Genomic DNA, 20,666 nt, shown 5'->3' with positions numbered 1-20,666 from the left:
TGAACTTTGGGCTTATACTGTGTAATTATGATAATGGGATTATGGTGTCATGTTGTATTACCCGCTTTACACGGTTTCACTTTCCGCGATTTCTCATTTACGATTTCTCATTGACGCGGTACCTTGCCAGAACCGGACTTTCACTTTCCGGGGTGCATCTACTCATATACGCGGTGAAGTATAATTTTTTTTATTTTTATTTAGCTCATAAAATTCATACAAATTACCCGGCCAGAATATAATTTACATTGCTGGAATTCTTACAATATGATGATCATTTTGAATATAAACATCATGGATTTTGCATTAGACATACAAATTTTAGATCTAATGTAATAAGTTGGTTTACACAAAGCAAATATTTTATCTTTTGTGCAAAATATATGAAGTTTACATTAAAAATATTCCCTGACCTGCAAGGAATCCAGAAATGTCAATTATATTATCCTAACTTTAGTCTGAGGTATTATTTATTACGAAACGTTAAAATCTAATGGTTTCACCCACACATTTCTCAGAGGTAGGGGCTAGTGAGCTGGGAAGAGGGGGGGGATTTGAGTCCATTATTTGAATGGACATTAACCTGGCGACTGTATTTCTCTTAAATATTAATTGTGTGAGCATACCATCATAAAATTTAGATGTTATTTTTACTACAACATAGGTATTGTGTCGGAAAAAGTGGAGTTTGGGGGTCGGGCCAGTCTCTATTGGAATTAATCCCATATGTTCTGTTATTCACTTTACGCGGTTTTCACTTTCCGCGGTACCCTGTGGGTTCAATTGACCGCGTAAATCGGGGTACAACTGTATTGAAATTGTTGTATCAAATTGCATTATATCGGGTCTACTGTATTCATGATCTTTCTTAGAGTGACACACACATCTTGCTAATACAGTACACACAGTACAGTATAACATATCACAAAAGATTTATTGATATGTAGATTTAGCTTTTCACAGTTAGGTTACTAAGTACTGAACTGTATATACAGCATTTAACTAGTATTTTACATATTTCAGTATGCCTTCTGTACACTAATATTGTTGTTTTTTCTAAATCTTTATCATGTGAGTTTATAGATGGCAGACATTTTATTTTGTGCCCATGTACAGTAGTTAGCATTAGCATAACTTTCATATGAAGCAGATCTGAGCAGTGGGTAAAATTATTATAAAAATGTGTTTACATTTTGTATTTATATCTGTAATGCCTCTTAGTTACATTAGTTAGTAAATTTTAATATGATAAAATTGCTGGTATTTTTTTTATTGTAAGTCACAGATACGCGTACAGTACAGTGACAATTATTTCTATACAGCATGGTGAACTTTTATAATACTACTGTACTATATATATATATACTGTATATATATATATATATATATATATATATATATATATATATATATATATATATATATATATATATATATATATATATATATATATATATATATATATATAGCAGGGGAGGGGGACCAGGAAGTGGAAGGGGGAGCAGCTGTTCTGTATGTTCCGTGAAATGATTGTCAAATAGTAATGCAGTATTTTTTCTTTTTTATTTATTATAATTATTTTGATTTATTCTTCACATTTACTGGAGCAGTATACATGTGACAGTTCATCCAGGCAGTCACCATGCTGACTCAAGACACATGTATGCCATGATGTCACATAGGAGAAGTGCTGCTGTGTGTTGTCTGTTAAGCATAGGCCAGTGGCTTCTACATACACAATTCATGACACGCAAGTTCTATTGCTCCATTAGTCACCTTGAACCTGATCAACTGCAGTCTAGGAGGCAGTAGTTCAGACTCAAGGCAATTTATCATTTGTTTAAGTGTTTTGAAAATGGTGGTACTGACAGTTCTTTTGTGTGGCTTTCTGAGTTTCTGCCAACAGGCTGAAATATTGGCTCTGGTAAAAGTGTTCTGCACATGGCATTATTATTTTGTATTTCTCAATAGTCATAAATTATTTTGAATTTTCTTCCTAGCCAGTTCTGTGAGAGAGAGAGAGAGAGAGAGAGTGAGATGCCTCTTATGCCATCAAATAGGTTCTGTTCATCCACCACCTATTTTTATATCCTTCAAATCAGTTCTTCCACACCTACTTATCCACTATGTACAGTCTCGTTCAAGATTCTTCGAACACTGCTGGCAACTCGAGGCCGTTTGTTTGCTATAGTACGTAGTATAATATACAGTAATATGAAACAACAAAGCCCAACCATTAATTAAGCAATGGGGAACTAAGTAACCAATCACTGATCACTTTTACATTTATTCATAATTTTTACTACGTACAATAGCAAACAAACGGCCTTGAGTTGCCAGCAGTATTCGAAGAATCTTGAATGAGACTGTACATCCATCTACATCAGTTACCCTCTACAACTACCTCACTCATCCACTAAAAATATATGTTAATTAGTTTTCTGGAGTAAAGAGAATTAAAAAATTATATGAACACTTACCATCACAGATTGATATAGGCTATCTTTTTACAATACAGTAAAAGCAAAGAAAATAGCAATCCAACAAAGCATAATGCAAAGGTATAGCGTGTTAGTAAAAATATAGCTTCTCCGAAGCCTTTAATCAACAAAATATTTACATTATTCTGTATTATTACTATGGTATTCATAAATTCAAATGGTTATACTTTTTGGTTTCTCAAGTTCATAAATTAAAAATATCTAAGAATTATAACGTACAGTACGTTGATCTGTGATTTCTGAAGAGAATATTTTTGATGTGTCAATATAAAGTTTTGTCCATCATTTCCCTAAGATCTTTGTCCAAAGAGCTTCCTCCTCACTGTCTTCACCTTCATCATCTGATCCAAAAGATGGGGCAGATGTGCTTGGCCCCTGAGTACTTTCTTGTGCAAAAGACGGTTGGTCAGGTTGTTCTCCTGGCCCTGTCATTCCCGGAGGAGATGTACCAGATGAGTCTGATGCTTTGGCTTGATCCTTCTTGACATTCATCCCAAACAAACGCTCATACTCCTCAATACTGCCAATGACTGGAACCAGAGGTTCTGTTGTCTTCTTCTGAGGCTCTTCAGTCTTCTCTGCTGTCACAACTTTGGTAGCTTTGTCTTTCTTCTGGATCTGCTTTCGTACACGACTCAACATTTTACTGCTTGTAACAACCTTCTGAACCTTTTCACTCTGCAGCCACCTCATACTCCAGCTTGATCCCCCTAAGTCACTATCGTCAAAATTGTCTGAACTTGAATCCTTACTGGTTTCTATAACTCCAATAATTTCAGTTTCTTGAACAATTCTCTTCTGACTTTTCTCATATGATTTGGGTTCATAATCTTCATAACTTACAGCCTCGGGGGAAGGAGCAGTAGTTTCTTGTTCCCGAGCTATCTTAGGACTGTGTATGGTGGAATTAGTGGGTGTATTATCATCAGCCAGTATTGAATTATCTGTCTCACTTGCAGATGCAACACTACTGCTCAATGTTTCCTCCAATTCAATTTTTTCATCTGACTTATTTGTCTTCGGTGTTACTCCCTCATTTTCTCTTTGTGAACTCTCAGACAGAGTATTTTTTAAGAATCCAATGCCCTCCATAACAAGGGTATCTCTGGACTTTTCTTTCTTCTTTCTCTCTCTTTTAGTCCAAGATTTATCTGGCATCACCAAATTCACCCTTTGTTGACGCACAACTGACTTGCGAATGAGCCCAGTGTCTATCCTAATCGGTTCAACAGGACTGTAATCTCCCGTGAATTCCTCAACACTGGGATCATCATCTTTTTCATCTATATTAACTGTTAGCTGCTCTGCCCCTCTATAAAACTCTTGTTCTGTCTGTTCTCCAATTTTGCTATCAACTTCTTTGACTTTAGTGTTTGTACTTGTTTTCTCCTTTTCACCAACCTCTTCCTCAATGATTGAAAAGTTATTATTCTCTTTCTGTAAACATTCCTCTGGTGTATCCCTATTACCATTATCCATCTCCTTTACCACCTCTGTTCTTTCTATGCACTTTTCAGCTGGACAGTCAGTCTCTAATGATTGCTCCACCATTTTTTCCTCATGTATCTTGGCATGACTATCAGCTTTAGTTAAATCCCTTTCCATTACTAAAGTTCTCATACTACTTTCTTTTGTTTCTGGTTGAACTTCTTGCTTAGAAGATTCTTCATGATCATCTTCACTAGTTTTGGATTCTTCATGATCTTTCTGATCTCTGGATTCCCAAAGATCACCTTTATTGATTTTAGGTTTCTTGTGAGCATCTTGACTGTCTTTATTCTCTTCTACTACTGCATTTTCTTTGCAAGACTCATTACTCAGTTCTTTAGTTCTTTCAAATGTTCCTGAAGCCATGTCCTGAGTACCAATTAAATTCTTATTCTCTGATATGCTCTTTTTATTGACGGAGTCATGGTTCCCCTTACTGATTAATTTTGAAATACTATGTGATAACTCAATTGGTGGATCTGATAAGCAACTCTGAATGCTCACCATATGTACTTGGTTTGCAAGTATATTGTCACATTTTCTCATTTTCTGATCATTATTACTGATAACATTATGATCATTTGAAGATATATTTTTTTTAGAGGAATCCACATTATTAGGTCCTGATAATTGGCTGGCCACATTTTCTGGTGTCTCAGTATCATTACCATTATTTTTTTCCAGTAAATTCAGAGCAGATTTGTCTTCCAGCCTGGTCTTTACATGAACCTCATCAACACTGTGCATTCCAAGCTGTTGTACTGCTGTGTGATGAGAAGTGCTATCATCTTTGCACTTATTTTTTATGTCTGTTTCAATTTCATCTGGTCTTTGTTCCACTTTTTGTTTCTTTATTTCTCTTTGTTCTACAGCACTATCATTATTCAGCTCTGTCAAAGGATCATTATTATCCATACTCTGGATTTGTCTTTCTGTTGTAAGGCATTCAGGATATGGTTCACCTGTCTCCTGTTTCCTTTCTGCTGGTTTCTTGACAACTTCTGCCACAGATTTTGTGGCTTCTTCCTTACTGAGCAGTAAATTACTTTGTTCTAGAATTGCTTGCTTAGAATTAGGAGTCACTTTTTTCTTTCTCCTTGATGTTACCAATGACACATTCTTCTGCTTTTCTGACTCACTGTCTGAGCTAATAACAATTTCTTCCATTGCTTTATTAGGAGATTTGCATGTTTCTGTCAATGAAATACAGCTATCTGATGTAAAATTATTACTGACATTATTTTTTCTATTCTGTTTCAATGGTAAGTCATCCAGATCTATACTCGGAGTTATGTTCGGTGCCGACTTCTTCTGTAGAGAGAAGCTAATGCTAGCTCGTTCTATTATATGACCTGTGTTTGCTGGCATGCGTGTCTGACTTGCTGGTTCCTTGGTAATGTCAGGATTATCATCAAAGTCTTCTTCAGAATCAACAAATTCAATATCACACTTCTGTCCCCAGTTTTCTTCTTCCTCTTTGTTTTCTTTTGGATTTACTAATGATGCTTTTGAAATAACTTTCTTGCTAATGTTATCATTTCTAACTGGCTCCTTATTTATTCTTTCATAATTTTGCTTCCCTTCATTTTTGTTTTTCCATTCCAAGCTCCTAGACCTTGTTCGACTTCGTGTGTAACTACTCCTCCTCTTCCTCCTTCCTGGACTTCTTGAGCGGCTCTTGCTAAAGCTCTTAGACCTGCTTCTGCTGCTGTAACTTCTTTTCCTGCTACTTGGAGAGGAAGAATAATAGTTACTTGCACTTGAAATATCACTTGGAGTACAGGCTCCCTCCTCTTCCTCATTACTATCAAGCTCACCTTCCTCCTTCTCTGAAACCTCTCCACTGGGTTCCTCAGCAGGTTTGTTCTGAACATCCTTTCCTCCATCTGCAGAATTTTCTTTCATAGCCTCACCCTCACCAATATTTGGCTCTTTCCAATGTTCCTGTTTGTTCTCTTTTGCTTTTTCTTCATCTTCAGAAGTCTTGCGCTGACGGTAGGTCCTATTTTTCTTGGCACGTTTCATCCGTTCCTCAAATTCTTTCCGTGTAATTTTCTTTTTCTTTTGTATGTGTCTATCATAATTAGCACCTCCCTTTGGTTTCTTCTTGTGTTCACCATAATCACTAACAACACTGTTGCTTCTCTCTCTTCTGTCTCGTACTTTTCTTCTGCTGCTCTTTCTACTACCATCATCTCTTGATCTACCGGTATGTCTCCTGTGACTAGTCCTTCCATCTTTGCTCCCATTGGGCCTGTCACCTCTCCTCTCTTCATTACTTATCGCCTCCCCTGTGATCTTTTGTTGCTGAGGCACCACAGCAACCTTTGATTCAGCCTCTACTGCTTTTGTCTCCTTCTCACGACTCATCTGATTATCATCTTTTGTTATCTGTTTTGCACTCTGCATAACTGCTGCTATTGCATCCTCGGCAATTTTCTTCCCCTCATCACCCTTCTCCAGCATTGTCTTTATGATTCGTGCTCTCATCTCTAACTCCAGAAGTTCCAAGACACTCTTGCCAGTATCATGACCTTGACCACTTGTGTCTTCTAGTCCTGGTTCCACTTTTATTTTCTTTTGTAGAAATCCTTCAGGTATATGTTCACTGATGGACTTCCTCTTGTCTCCCCTACAATAGAAATACAGACACATTAATTAAACAACAAAGCTTTCTACCAATATTCTGAAGCAAGATTACCCCCAGAACATGAAATATTTGGGTTCTGGTGGCAACACACATATAACAATCCTTTTTCTAAATCACCACCACCAACATTGTTTTACAGCCATTTTCTACATTCTCAGGTGTTAAAATTAATAATTTATTATGCTAAAAATAAAAGGAGTGACATGATATTCATAAAGTACAAATAGGAAGAGTAAACATTTCTTTTTATATTCTGTATAAGAGATATGATAAACACTGCTGTGCAGTAATATCTCCTCTCAGCATCACATTCCCTACATAACCTTTTCTCTTTCTTTCATAGTCATTGTGCATCTTGACACATTCATACTTTAATACTAATCTGAACAAGATCCAGTTAATCCATGGAGGGAAAATATTGATAATAAATTTCCTCCAAGATGCCAAAGAATCTCCGTACACTGAACCCTTGTTAATTTGATATCGTTACACAATTGAAATTGGCTACAGACTGGCAGATTACAAACTGAAAATCCACAAAACATATGGATCTACTGTACCGTTTTTTCTTTACCTTGGTAAACAAAGCTCAGATAACAGTTTTGAGGTTTATGTTGGTTATCACTGGTGTCAATGATATCATCAAATTAGCCTGATAAGTAGTTTCTTATTGAATGGCACTAAACACAGTGTAACCTTGGTTCACTTCTTGCCTTAGACCTCAAGGGAATTTCGTAACCCAAAATGCTCATTGGTACCATACCTCTCAAACACTTCCTCCAACACATGCTCATGGTACTATACCTCTCAAACACATCACATGTTCATGGTACCATCTAACAAGTCCATCCCTTCTTCTTTAGATACTACTGTACTTCCTTTCCTCTCACACCTCTACAATATTACTGTACACTAAACTTGCATCACAGTAAATGTGTCACTCTTATAAACCAGATTTTTTCTGTACTCACTTAGTGTTATTCTCTTGGGATTTTACTTCTTCCCTGGCAGCTTTGTCCTGCTCCTCTTTGTCCTCTTCTTCATCCTCATCACTACCAGATGAACCTTCCATCATTTGACCTGCATATAAAATATAATAAGGATGTTCAGTGCTTTCCAACGAACGATGGTATAATTGTCACGAGACTCATAGGCCCACACTCTTTCTCAGGTAAACCAAAATCCTTGCAGAAGCCAACATTATAAAGTAAATGGGTTATTACTCATCACATTAAAATAATAATAACAAGAAACTGAACATCAATAGGCAGAATGGTAATGGAAACCCAGACATGACGTAAGCCCAACTGCAATGAAATATGGGCACTAATCAAGATGGCACCTTAGGAATGAGGTGCTCTGTACCAGAAACTGCATTGCATTCCCTAACCCCTCCTCTGTCCCCTACGTAAGTTAGCAGGCAAATTGGGAACCTGTACATGTGAGTGAGTCCTCTGCAAAGACTATTATGTTGTACCAGTCCTCGCCGTAGTTTCAGCGAGTATGCCTCTGATACATGCCTGGTTTATTGCCTCTATTCTGCCTTATTTCTGCAATTAATTGTTGTAGCCAAAATGGCTGATTCTTGTGATAGTGAAGCGCTTAATACTTCGGGGTAAAAAAATGGGATAAGAACAATGATTAATGGGAGAAAAATGTTGCCAAGTGAAAGTCTAATAATTTTCATAATAATTCCCCTTTTTTCAGATAAAGAATATTAATGTGGATTAGGCCTCATGGGAAACCACATTAAAAAAACACAGTAACCATGACTACCTCGTGGATGCTGTGGAAATGTCACACCGAGTCAGATATGTGCCCAGCGCATCAAAGAAGGGTGGATATTGATTTTATTAAATTTATACAAATCCATTTCCTTTTTATTCATGTGTTTAGTAATACAGTTCTGAATATTCTTAATAAAGTTATCTTACTTAAAAACATAATATTATATGTTTTATAGTCAATACTGCTATTTTTGAAACCATAGCAGTATTGACTAAAAAACAGTACAATATAGGGACTCCTGAGCATGGTGATTTCGAATATGAGGTCCACGATTCGACTGCGGGGAAATTAGTGTTTGTAATTACCGTACGCTTGGAAAATTTAACGACATTTTTCAATGCTAATTTATCTCCAATTATGGGTTTTGTAAGTGCGATTTTGGTGTTAATGTGTTATTCTGTAAGTAAGTAATTAGTTAAACCCCTTAAATTTTAATTCTGAGAGAAAAGTATATTTTGGTCGAAAAATTACTAAGGTGTAAGACTTGCATTTTCGACAGTTTTGGCCCAAAATTAGATTTTGTTGAAAATCACATTACAGTAGGCTCTTGCCAATAACGACTTACACAATAACGGTAAGTTACAATAGATACCCATTTTCAATAATAACGTCTGGATTCAGTTGAATAATGGAGATTTTGCGGGAAGTGTCCGTGTGCATCAATGATAGCGTTTGTTTGCCACCATGTTGTTGACGTAGTTGTCCGCTCCGCCTCACCCTCACTCTTACACACGCTCCGTGGAATACAGCGCTGCGCCCACGTGTGAGATTTTCGCCTCTATAACCAGTGGTTGCTAGGGTCGGTGATCAACAATGGCTTCCGCATTTTTGCCTGTGGGGGTTAGGGGAGGTGGTAGAGGGAGTGATTTGCCGCCTGAACGCCCGGGAACTTTTAAAGTGAATGAGAAAAAAGACCCCAAAGCTAAGAGACAAAGCCACAAGAAGTGTGCCTACTCGGTCAAGGATAAAGAACAGATTGTTGAGCTCATTGAAAGTGGTGCACGGAACATTGATATTGTGAGGAAATTGAACTGTCCCGAGTCTACAGTGCGAAATATTAAGAGGAACTTAGAGGAGACCAAGAAGAGTATTGCGCTGGCTAAGAAATATTTCGGTCGTGATGGAAATGCGAGGCGAGCTATGAATGATAAAAGTGATAGAAACAGGTTGTTAGTGATAACAGAGCATTTTCTTGTGAAATGGTTAGCTTGTAGAATGAAAGACAGTGCAAGTCTTAGCGGCCCTCAGATACAGAACAATCATCACACCAAGCACCTCAAAAACTCCCCCAAGCTATGTGTTATATTACTCAAACTCTTTATTTTGATGATTGAATAACAATTCTTTTTATTTCAGCGAACAAAAAGTGTTAGGAGGGCTTCTAAGGGGAAATATTGAGTGAAATTCGTGGGGAGGCAGCACCAATAAACCCTTTTTACATGTATTTTAATATCACACAAATAACGTTTTCGCTAATAACGGCGTTTTTCAGGCACCTATTAAACGTTATTGGCAAGAGCCTACTGTACTGTAATTTTTGTTCAATCCAGAATGCAACATCTAGCTTTGAACCTGCATATGTATATGCCTTGCATCAACTTGCCAGGCCAACATACTGGCAATTAAAACATCTAATAATTACTAAAATACGTAAACCCCCTCCAGCACACGCATCAGTGCTGTCATCTCTTGCCTGGTGACTCAGCAGTAAATACACTTTCACTATTTTGTGTTGTGATAGCTGGAATATTAAGTGCCACGAGGAATTTGCCTTCAGCAGTTATACATTTTGACATGGTGAGAAAATTGAGCGGCTTTAGTTTTGGCGATGTCACTCGGATTTTGTGTTTGCGGTAGTGTTACCAAAAAGGGGTCAGAAACCAACCCCCTTACTCACAGAATATGTATCTCAACTATTAAACAGAGGTGTGATAGAACTGTTGCAGTCAGAGAAGTGTTTCATGTCCCGCCTGTTCCCAGCCCCCAAGAAAGGCAGCGACAAGTTGAGGTGGACCTTAGATCTGTCCGTCCTGAACAAGTTCATTACCCAAAGAAGTTTCAAGATGCTCACTTACAATCATCTGAGGCATCTACTTCCGCCCAATGCTTGGATCTCAAAGGTGGATCTGGAGGATGCCTATTATCATGTGCCTATTGCTCCCAGATACAGAAAGTTTCTAGTGTTTGCAGTGGGGGATGTAAGTTATCAATTCACAGCGATGCCATTCAGTCTGACAATTGAGCCAAAAGTGTTTATAAAACTGGCAAACATCCCCAGGGAGATCCTCGCAGCGGAGGGCATAAGAATTTTTGCTTATCTAGACGATTGGCTGATAGTGAGAAACTCTTTCGAAGATTGTCAAAGGGCGACCCAATATACGCTAGTAGTGTTTCAGAACCTAGGATAAACTGGGTCAAATCAAATCTCCTACCATATCAGAAATTGGATTGGTTAGGTCTGCAATGGGACACCAGTCAGTCAGTCAGTCTACCAGAAGCAAAGATAATAGATGTGATAACCTAAGTAGAGGCTTTCCGTGTAAAGCAAGAGGTTTCTTGGCACGATTGGGAAAAGCTATTGGGTCTCTGAATTTTTCCAGCACAGCAGTTCCCTTAAACACCCTGGGTTCCCCTCAAACAGACTTGGTCATTTGTACGGACGCATCCTACATAGGATGGGGATACCATTCATCAAAAGGAGAGTTCCACCAAGGGAAGTGGAACATCTCCCTTCAGGAGCAACACATAAACATCAAAGAATTAGCAGTAGTCTTATTCTTTTTGTTGGCGAACCCAAACTTCGAAAACATGACGATTCTGTTTGCCATGGACAACAGAGTGACAGTGTTTTGTCTCTATCATCAAGGCTCAAACAGATCTTGGATTCTTCTCACACTGACAGAAAAAATTTTCAAGGTTTGTGTAACACGACTACTATACCTCAAGGTAACTCACATACCAGGAGTACAAAACAATTGGGCAGATGCATTGTCCCGTCTCAGGCCAGTGTCGAAGGAAACAGAATGGTCCCTGAAGCCATCGCAGTTCAAGAGTCTAGCGAGGAGGTTTGGGACTCCACAAAGAGATCTCTTTGCCTCACAAAACAATCACAAGCTGCCAATTTATGTTTCTCTTGAACGATCGAATCTTCTGGGAAATGCTTTACTCCTAGATTGGAACTTTTGGAATTCAATCTATCTGTTCCCACCTGTGAAAATGTTATCCAAAGTGGTTCACAAACTCAGATCCTTCCAGGGAAATATCCTCTTAATTGCACCACACTGGCTCTGTTAGAATGGAGCCCACATCCACTACAATTGCAACAAGGATGTCTAGACCAGGTACTGATTTCAATTTCCAATAATCCATCGTAATTGGTATTTTCTGAGGAAGATGTCACTTTATTTCCTATAGAGTTTCTAAGAAAAAATGAAAGGGAGGATTTTCAAGCTCAACCTATCTGGATAAAACGGCTCATGGATGAGACAAGGGTTCCTCATATGTTGTGCCCAGTTAAGAACCTTCAAGAGTGGTTAACCAGATTTCCTAATCAAGGCCCCTATGTATTCTCATCATAGGATGGTAAGAAATTGTCTCCTAGTCAAATGACAAAATATTTATCTCCGTTGGTGTGTCAAGCAGACCCCGGCAAGAAGTTTTTGGCAAATGACACCAGGAAATATGCAGGGTCTGTGGCCTTCCTGTGGCATATGAGCCTCAGTCAGATAAAAAAAGTGGGCTTTTGAAAATCTTCAAAACCTTTGAAAACAGCTATCTTCATCTATCTCTTAAAGATGTTCCACATGTGGTTGTCCTTGGTCCCCTCGTCCATCTCCATAACCAGGACCTTCTTCCTCATCAGAATAAAGTGAGAATCCTGACATGGGATATGTAGCTTATAATTTTACTTTCCGGTAAATGTTTCCTTTCAAGGAAAATATTCCAAAAAGTTAATAATTATTATCTGGACCTAAGCTAGCGGAGCCTTATACGCAATGTCACCTCCCTCTCCACCTCCTGCTCGGGTAATCAAAGCTAGACGTCGCAATCTGGATTGAACAAAAAGCCGTTTTTTTCTAAAAAAAAAAAGTTTTTGTGATAAAGACCAGAATGTGACGTCGACAACCCACCCATCTCCACCCCTCGAGAGTTCACATTTGTTTATTACCGAGTCGCTCTGGGGCAAGACAGCAGTGATGCAGGTGTGGGAGGGGGTTTTGAGAATTGTAATTAAATGCCAGGTAGTGACGTGTCCTAATATTACGTATATTAGTAATTATTAGATGTTTTAATTGCCTGTAAGTTGGCCTGGCGAGTTAATGCAAGGCATATACATATGCATGTACTGTACAAAGTTAGATGTTGCATTCTGGCCTTTATCACAAAAAACTGTTTTTTAGAAATAAATATTTTTTTATTAAAGTTATATTTTTTCCTTTTTTATTATACAGCCATTTCTGCTACAACGCGATAGATGCGTTCTTGTGAAACCTCGCGTTGTAGAAGTTCGCGCAATAAAAATAACAGGGCTTACGGAGAAAATAGGGTTAGGTGCAGATTACTTTGGCCGTGATCTCACAGATTTGCTAGCACTTAAGCTTCGTCCAACAATAGTGTTATAGCCTTTCTTTTGCGTTCAGCACCGGCAATTCAATCACCAGAACGCTTCTTTGAAACATTCTTCTTACCTTGTCTTTTCATATTCATGGCTAACAAAACAAAATCGGAGAAAACAGCGAAAATCACGGACCCTTCACAGAGCAATCAACAGAAATTCGCGATTCAACTGATCATGTGATGTAAACAGAGAGCTCTGGATTAAACCGTTATTAGTCCTCACTGCAAAACAATCTTTTTACTTATTCTTTTTCACACAGTATTTACGACTAACAGCTAAATTTGCAAAAAAAATTTTAAGTGCATTTTCCTCCACATTCTTTTTTTTGGACTTAGCAGATTATGGTTCACAGTGTCTCAAGTATGGTACAGTACTCAATGGTGCTGTGTATTTAATTGCACATACATGTATACATGAGAAAAATTAAAAATATTTTTTATTCTCCTCAAAAGATGAGAGGAGCCTTTTGCAACTGTCAGATTTCAAAGGTTGACTTTTATTGATAAAGTAAGGTATTTGTTATGCATAGTATCAATGTCACCATTTTAGTTTAGTGAAAGGATAGTGAAATTTAGTCTTTATATTGTGACTTAACTACATCATGCCAGACAATAAAACATGATACCTGTGAGGAGGGCATGTGACATTGTCTTTATAAAGGCCTATGCTAACTAACGCATCCGCAGTCTTCCAACTGGGACGTTAACATATGAAAACACTTGCAACGCTACAACTAACATTAAAAACACAATGTTAGTTCTTCCTGACTAAATGGCCAAACTGGAAACAGGGACAAGTGCAAAATATACTGAGGCACCATGTATCTTTCATCAGGAAACAAATAATATTGTGGAGCATAAGTTCTACAATGGTGGTAAGTGTCAAGTGGCCTAACCTTCATCTCTTAGTGGTAAATGATGCTTCACAATATATATATATATATATATATATATATATATATATATATATATATATATATATATATATATATATATATATATATATATATATATATATATATATATATATATATATATATATATATACATACCCTATTAAGCTTATAGTTGCGGTCACAAAGGATTAATAAATTAAGAATATTTTCTGAATTAATAAGCTTTTTTAAACATCATACATGAGGTGTGTCCTGAGACCTGGACTTTTGTCCCTTCAGAATGTTAACTGTACTTAAGTTGCCAGAGAGGTCTATGGGCTAAATATTATGTTGAAATAATACTCACCATTAATACAACAAAGAATACGCTTCTTACTCATACCGCGCAGTTCATGAAGGCAAAGTTTCTTCAACTCCTTGACAGGAATGCCCTGTGGATAGTAAAACAAGTCATGTGAAGGTTGTACAGTAATATTTAAAATGAACTGCTGATGTGTTTAACAGTCACTAACCCACCTGCTAAAAAAGCAACAAGTAGTGTTCCATAATTAAGTAAAGACCTGGACATACAAGCATGGCACCTGCACTAAAAACACAACTGAGTAACTTAAGTAAATTTGTAAATACTGGGCTAAGAGGTTGGTGAAACTGACTAACAGAAATATATTGTCCAGGACCTTTTGGGTTCATGCCAGATAGGGGGACTACAGAGGCAATATTTATGGCCAGGCAACTTCAAGAGAAATATCTAGGGAAGGGGTTACCAGAACTTTCTATTTGTAGACTAAGTGGAAGCATTTGACAGGGTATCATGTGAGGTAGTGCAGCATGCAAGGAGAAAATTGGGGTTGAGGAGTGTTTTGTTCAAGTAGTTATGGGATTGTATGATGGCCAAGAACCGCTGTGAAAGTAAATAGTGAGGAAAGTGCTGAAGAGAGCTCAGTTGCAAGATTCAGGAGTGGCTGGAGGAAGTTTAGGGAGCTGCTGTCTTTGATGATAGCAAGAGGATCCTCTCTGTGTGTGAAAAGAAAGATGTATGCAACCAACGTGAGAAATATGATGATATATGTCAGTGAAACATACAGTAGGTAATTAAAGAGGATGACATATACAGGCTTGAGCAAGCTGATATGAAAATGGTGGTGTGGATATAAATATGACAATGTTCAGAGCTAAGAGGGTGACAGAGTATTGAGAATACTGTACTGTATTGGCAAAGTTTGCATCAAAGTAGGCTTAGATGGTTTGAACATGCGGAAAGTATGGAGGAGAACCACAGGCTTAAGAGATGAAAGAGTTTGAATGTGGAAAGGAGAGCCAGGGGTAGGCCAAGAATGACTTGGAGAAAGGTTGAAAGAAATTACCTCATGGAGAGCTACCATCAGGTAAATGCGGTTAACCTAAACAAGTATGGAAACTGGCCACAAAACAGTGATGATAATGATGAAATTCACCTCCAAAAGGGACATCTTGAATTTATGGAAAAACATATTGTTTTATTAATACAGCATGCCCTGACAATTTGCAGATTTTTAATTCGCGGTCCTTGATTATTCGCGGATGACACCCTGGATGTACCCAAGAATTCCTGCGGGTAGTTTTAAAGTTGCTGTGTGTCTGTGTGTGTATACACACACACACACAAAAATAAGTCTACCCTCAAGTCAACTGCGTGCTTTGTTATTAAAGTTAATAACAAAGCATGAAGTTGACTTGAGGGTAGACTGACATTTTTTTTACATTTCGATACATTTTGTTGTCTTGTTTCTGATTATTATATGTGAGAGGATTTTCCCATTATTATTTATTAGTATGTGTTTTGTGTGCATGTGTGTGTTTACACACACACATATATACAATACAGGTAAAAGAAATAATTCTCCTAAGGGCAAGCACATAAAGGGAATATCTTTGCACACGAGTAAAAAATGTAACCCCCCCCCCCCGTCAGCAAACGATATTCGTGGATATTTGGCGATTCATGGCCGTTTTGAGACCCAAACCCCAGCGAATTTTAAGGGCATGCTGTAGTATGTTTCCACTGGTTAAGAAATTCTGGCCAAATGTGAAACACAAGAAAGACAGCCTGAAGAATATATATATACCTCTGTAATGTACAATACAGTACTCCCTCTTTATCGACGGAGGTTACGTTCTGTAGACGGCCGTCGATACCGTGATGGTTACGTAATTTTTCTAACTATTATTAGCATATGTTGAATAAATGTACCTTTAAGCATTAATGCGTTTCCTTTACACATAACCTTAAATAATAGTGTATAAATAATAATATAATAAGTGGACAAAAATACTAGCAAACTTACGATTTCATTTATTGAAGTGAACATCGGTCCTTACAGTAAACAATACAGTGTACAGTATATACCAGTGTGATGATTGAGGCTTATTAAAAGCGGCGGCCAACAGCTGCGTAGCTCATACCGCTGTCGAGTTGTTTCAGCACTTCATTCTTCTCATTCAGCGTCAGCACTCGTCTTGCCCTCTTAGGTGTAGATCCAGAGGGAGCAGCAGGTCGTTTGGGAGGCATGGTGATATAAGTTGATGTGATGAACCACCAGCAAAAGTTGAAAATCAAAGACTGTTGCCCACGCGGCTTGGCTGATGTCTGTGTTCAGGGAAGGCGGGCCGCGGGTAGACGCTAGTCACGCCACTAGTGCCACCTAGCGGCGAAAGTACAAACAAGGCCCGCAGAGTTCAAATAAAGCCAAAATAAAAATCCGTCTAAATAATCCGTCGATAATCGAAACCGTCGATAAAAAATCCGTCGATAAAGAGGGAGTACTGTACTTGTATATACAGGTATACTGTATACATATATGACCCACACCTTGGCATCATATCTCTAAAACCAATGTCAATAATCATACTTTAAATGCAAGGAATTGCTTGTATAGCACTTAATATATATTGATAGAATTTATCTTTGTTTGCTGTCTCTTAATCTTATCAACCAACCATATTCCATTCACAACCAAATGGGGTATCAGATGGACACCAAAATACACAAAAGGATTATAAATGACACTTTAATACACAATCCATCTTAATAAGTGAGTTTCTGTCCTGAAGCATCTCCTGCACTTCTCTTCCAATCTTTCTAATGTTTTTCACATGATTCAGTGAAACCCTTACCATACACCTTACTAGTCACATGATGCACACTTAAAAAACATAAAATTTGCATTAATTTTAATTATATTTTACTTTGTAACATTAATTTACCACAAGCCTAAATATTCTGTCTCCGAAACTCCTGATGCAATGTAACCACTTGCTTACACTCACCCTAAGTACTGGTGGAAGCATTGCCTCTAGTTTGGATCCTCTTATAGTTGCAAACATCTGATTGACAAGTTCATCTTGGTCAGACACATGGTGTGACAGTGGGTAAAGTTTCACACACAAATCTAAGTTGTCGCCCTCACTCTCTGATTCCTGATTCTGTTGAATATGAGAATAAAATAATAAAATATAATAATGAGAATTGATTCTGAACTCTTTTTTATAAGAGTCTGTAGCCTGGTGGCCCATTGTAATCAAGGTGATATACTAAAGATCACTTAAATTCTTATGATTGGACTCTTAGGGTCTGCCAGGATAGTTTCATGAGGACTTTATCGTACAAATGATCACCCTTCCTTCCATCTCAGTACAGCCCACCTCAAATGAGAGGGACTTAAGCTGAGGTTGACCACTCCTTGAAAGAGAGGAGGGGGAGAAGGCAGATAAAATATTCTGAAAAAGTGTTCAACCAATCAGAGACTACCACACCAATGACCCTGCCCTCTATAAATACAAACATATTGGGTTTGTTTACTGAAAGCACAGCAGTCAGCACAATAGAGTAAAGTGCTTAGGTATGGTGGTACCAGTGACTAGATACAGAGGGAGGGTAATCTCAACATAAACCATTTTCATTTGAGGTGGGTTGTGCAGTGAGTGGTAAAAGGAGGAGCAATCAGCTCACTTAAAGTGAACAGGAGTGGAAGGAAGGGCGATTGTTTAGATGATAATTAACAGATCAACCCTGGCAGGCCACTGGAGCCTAACCAAATGAATGAAGGGACCCCTTAATAAGTTACCCCGGTGGGCAGGCTGGCAGAAAATTTATTTTCTCATAAAAAATTTACAGTTTCACAAACATGAAAGAAGACAATGTCTAAATAACCCTCCATGTGCATTATTGTGGGTATGTATTCACATTGTGAAAGCAAATTTGAGGACCACTCTATAAAGTAGAAATATCAATATCATGAGAAATGCAGTAACCATTCCTGTAGTATACTAGCTTATCTATTATTGCTGAACAAATCATTTGATCTAATCTGATTTATCATCTTGGAAGCAGGATAAATAGCTATCATAATTACAATGCCCTTAAGTGACATTTAAGAATCACCTGCTGACTCTCAGGAGACAACAATCATGGAACCTTTTCACATATAAATTTAGTACAGTACAGTATACTACTATACTTTCGCATAAATCATTCTTGTTTCCACCACTTGATATGACACCAGCTAAACCTTGAAGATTACTCTCAAAGTGTTCTCCTTAACAACAACTCCAATGTGAATCGTAAGAAAGATTCCAACCTCCGCTCCTGAGAGAATCATCAAGAAGGCAAAATATATACTAACCTCAATTCCCTTTTTAAGCTTTTTCTTTTTAGCCTTTTTAATTCTATTCTTCTTAGCTTTCATATTCTTCACCTTAGGCATGGTAACAGTATCCTGGGTGACCATGAACCTGCAAACAATGAGACATATAAAACAGGTTGAATATCGCTAAAAAAAAATTCATAAGTAATTTACACTATGCTATAAACTCTTTTGTTAACCTAGTACTGTACAGTACTGTATTCTAGAAGATAAATATTTATTAGGTCAGGTTTTGAAAGGTTTGTTTAGTGTTATTTTCTATTATTTTACCCAACATTTTCCATCTACTTTAAAGCACTGCCCACTTTACTCACAGATGATCTTCTGGAAGAGGCTCACGCCTGTGACTCCAGCTCAATAGCCTCTTCTCTACTCAGACGGTGGCTGCGTGTGGCAGATATTTGTGCCCTATAAATATATACTTGTTCTTGATTTTTCCAGTATTTATCTAATTTTGCTTCAAACTTTTCCACCGTCTCCACATTCACTACCCACTCAGGTAACCCATTCCAGTTGTTGACAACCCTACTCGGGAACGCATGTCTTCTGAGATTTAGCCTCGCTCTTGTTTTGTAGATCTTCTTTGAACAAATAATAGTAAATTTATCGGTTAAAATACTTTAAAAATATAAATTTCCGACAGAGAGGCTATAGAATATTTTTTCTTTATTCATATACATATAAGACCAAAGGTAAATTTGTATAAGTGCACCCAACTCTGTTAGAAAGTCAAAAATATATTTTTCTAGTGTATTTATGTGTGTTTAGATCGGTTATGACCTTCATTTCCGTCGGAAATTGGCCTTTTTTTATCGATTTTTTTGGGTGGGGCATTTTCCGAAACAATAATAATGGCTAAGCGAATACAAAATACACAAAAAGAAACACTAGAAAAACATAAACCTGACCTAACTGACTCTCACCATATGATGGAATCACTAATTTCTTACCTTATTGACTTGGGTCTCGTTCGAGTTACCACAATGCCACATATGTTGGTCTTGACAATATTTACATTCGTTCTTGCACTTACACCACTTTACTGAGGTCGGGAGAACACCATGACATCGAAAAAGTGCTATAGTTTCATTGTTTTTTCCCAAAAACTCTCAATAAGCTCCATATAATTGAAATGACACCCATCGCAGACTTCCATGGTCGGAAATGATTTTAATTTAAAAAAATGAGATCCAAAATAAAAATCGAATTTGATTGGGCCAAAAATACAGCAAATTAAACCACAAATCATTTTAATTGGTCGCAAAAAAAGAGAACTCTTTGATTGGCCGTGTGACGTGCACGGGAACGCATACGCGACGGAACGTGATGATTTATGAAGGAGACACGCAGAGTGGGAGGTGAGGTAGGCGATAATGGAAGATTAATGGAAGAAAATAGAGAAAGATTTAGATACGCTATCTCCGTTATTATACATTTGCGACGGTAATGTAATTGAAGAAAGTTACCTAATAATTAGACGTCTTATTAGAACATGATAATAGATTAGGGGTAGGAATATTGGGTGCGGAAATACAATAATACCAGACTCAATATATAAGATGTTGGCAACTACTAAATATTTACAATTTCCCCAAAATATTTAAAGTGCCCAGCAAGAAACAGACCCCATGTCACCTCCTACCTAGAATAGCCTGGCTGACACTCCCTATCTTCAGTGTTGCGACCAGCAGACCTGACTCCACCATCATTTCAACTAAAATGCGTCAGGGATTTTACTCAACACACGTACATAAAACAACAGACAATATATTTACTCTTTCATTATATCCAACGACTGAGAGAGAGACGAGAGTATCACAGGACCTTGCTCAGCTGCTACCTGTCAAAACAACCACTCTTATCCAACGGTTCTTTTCACAAATTCATAAGTACAGTACATTATATATTTTAATTAGTTATAAAAATTTACAAGTAATAAGAATCATCTATTTTTTTACCAGGGACTAAAAATCTAAATTAATAATCTCTGCCTCGGGACTTGGGTAATATCTATCACATTAAAATACCGCATGCAAATGAATAG

The 20,666-nt window shown here is 37.6% G+C and overlaps 1 protein-coding gene across 1 annotated transcript; it reads right to left on the bottom strand.

The window, feature by feature from the left end:
- Window positions 1-2,587: 2,587 nt before the first annotated feature.
- LOC121861298 (uncharacterized protein DDB_G0287625-like) lies at window positions 2,588-20,513 on the bottom strand. The gene is made up of 6 exons (XM_042358938.1): window positions 20,398-20,513; window positions 18,602-18,710; window positions 17,247-17,402; window positions 14,287-14,371; window positions 7,611-7,719; window positions 2,588-6,621 (listed from the first exon to the last, which is right to left on the bottom strand). The coding sequence occupies exons 1-6, from the start codon at window positions 20,403-20,405 to the stop codon at window positions 2,784-2,786; spliced, it is 4,305 nt and encodes a 1,434-aa protein (XP_042214872.1). The 5' UTR covers window positions 20,406-20,513; the 3' UTR covers window positions 2,588-2,783.
- Window positions 20,514-20,666: the final 153 nt, after the last annotated feature.

The sequence above is a fragment of the Homarus americanus genome, unplaced genomic scaffold (assembly GCF_018991925.1).
Source record: "Homarus americanus isolate GMGI-L3 unplaced genomic scaffold, GMGI_Hamer_2.0 scaffold44003, whole genome shotgun sequence".
Taxonomy (NCBI): domain Eukaryota; kingdom Metazoa; phylum Arthropoda; class Malacostraca; order Decapoda; family Nephropidae; genus Homarus; species Homarus americanus.
The sequence above is the reverse complement of the archived record's forward strand: the minus strand, read 5'-3'. Positions and strand labels throughout refer to the sequence as shown.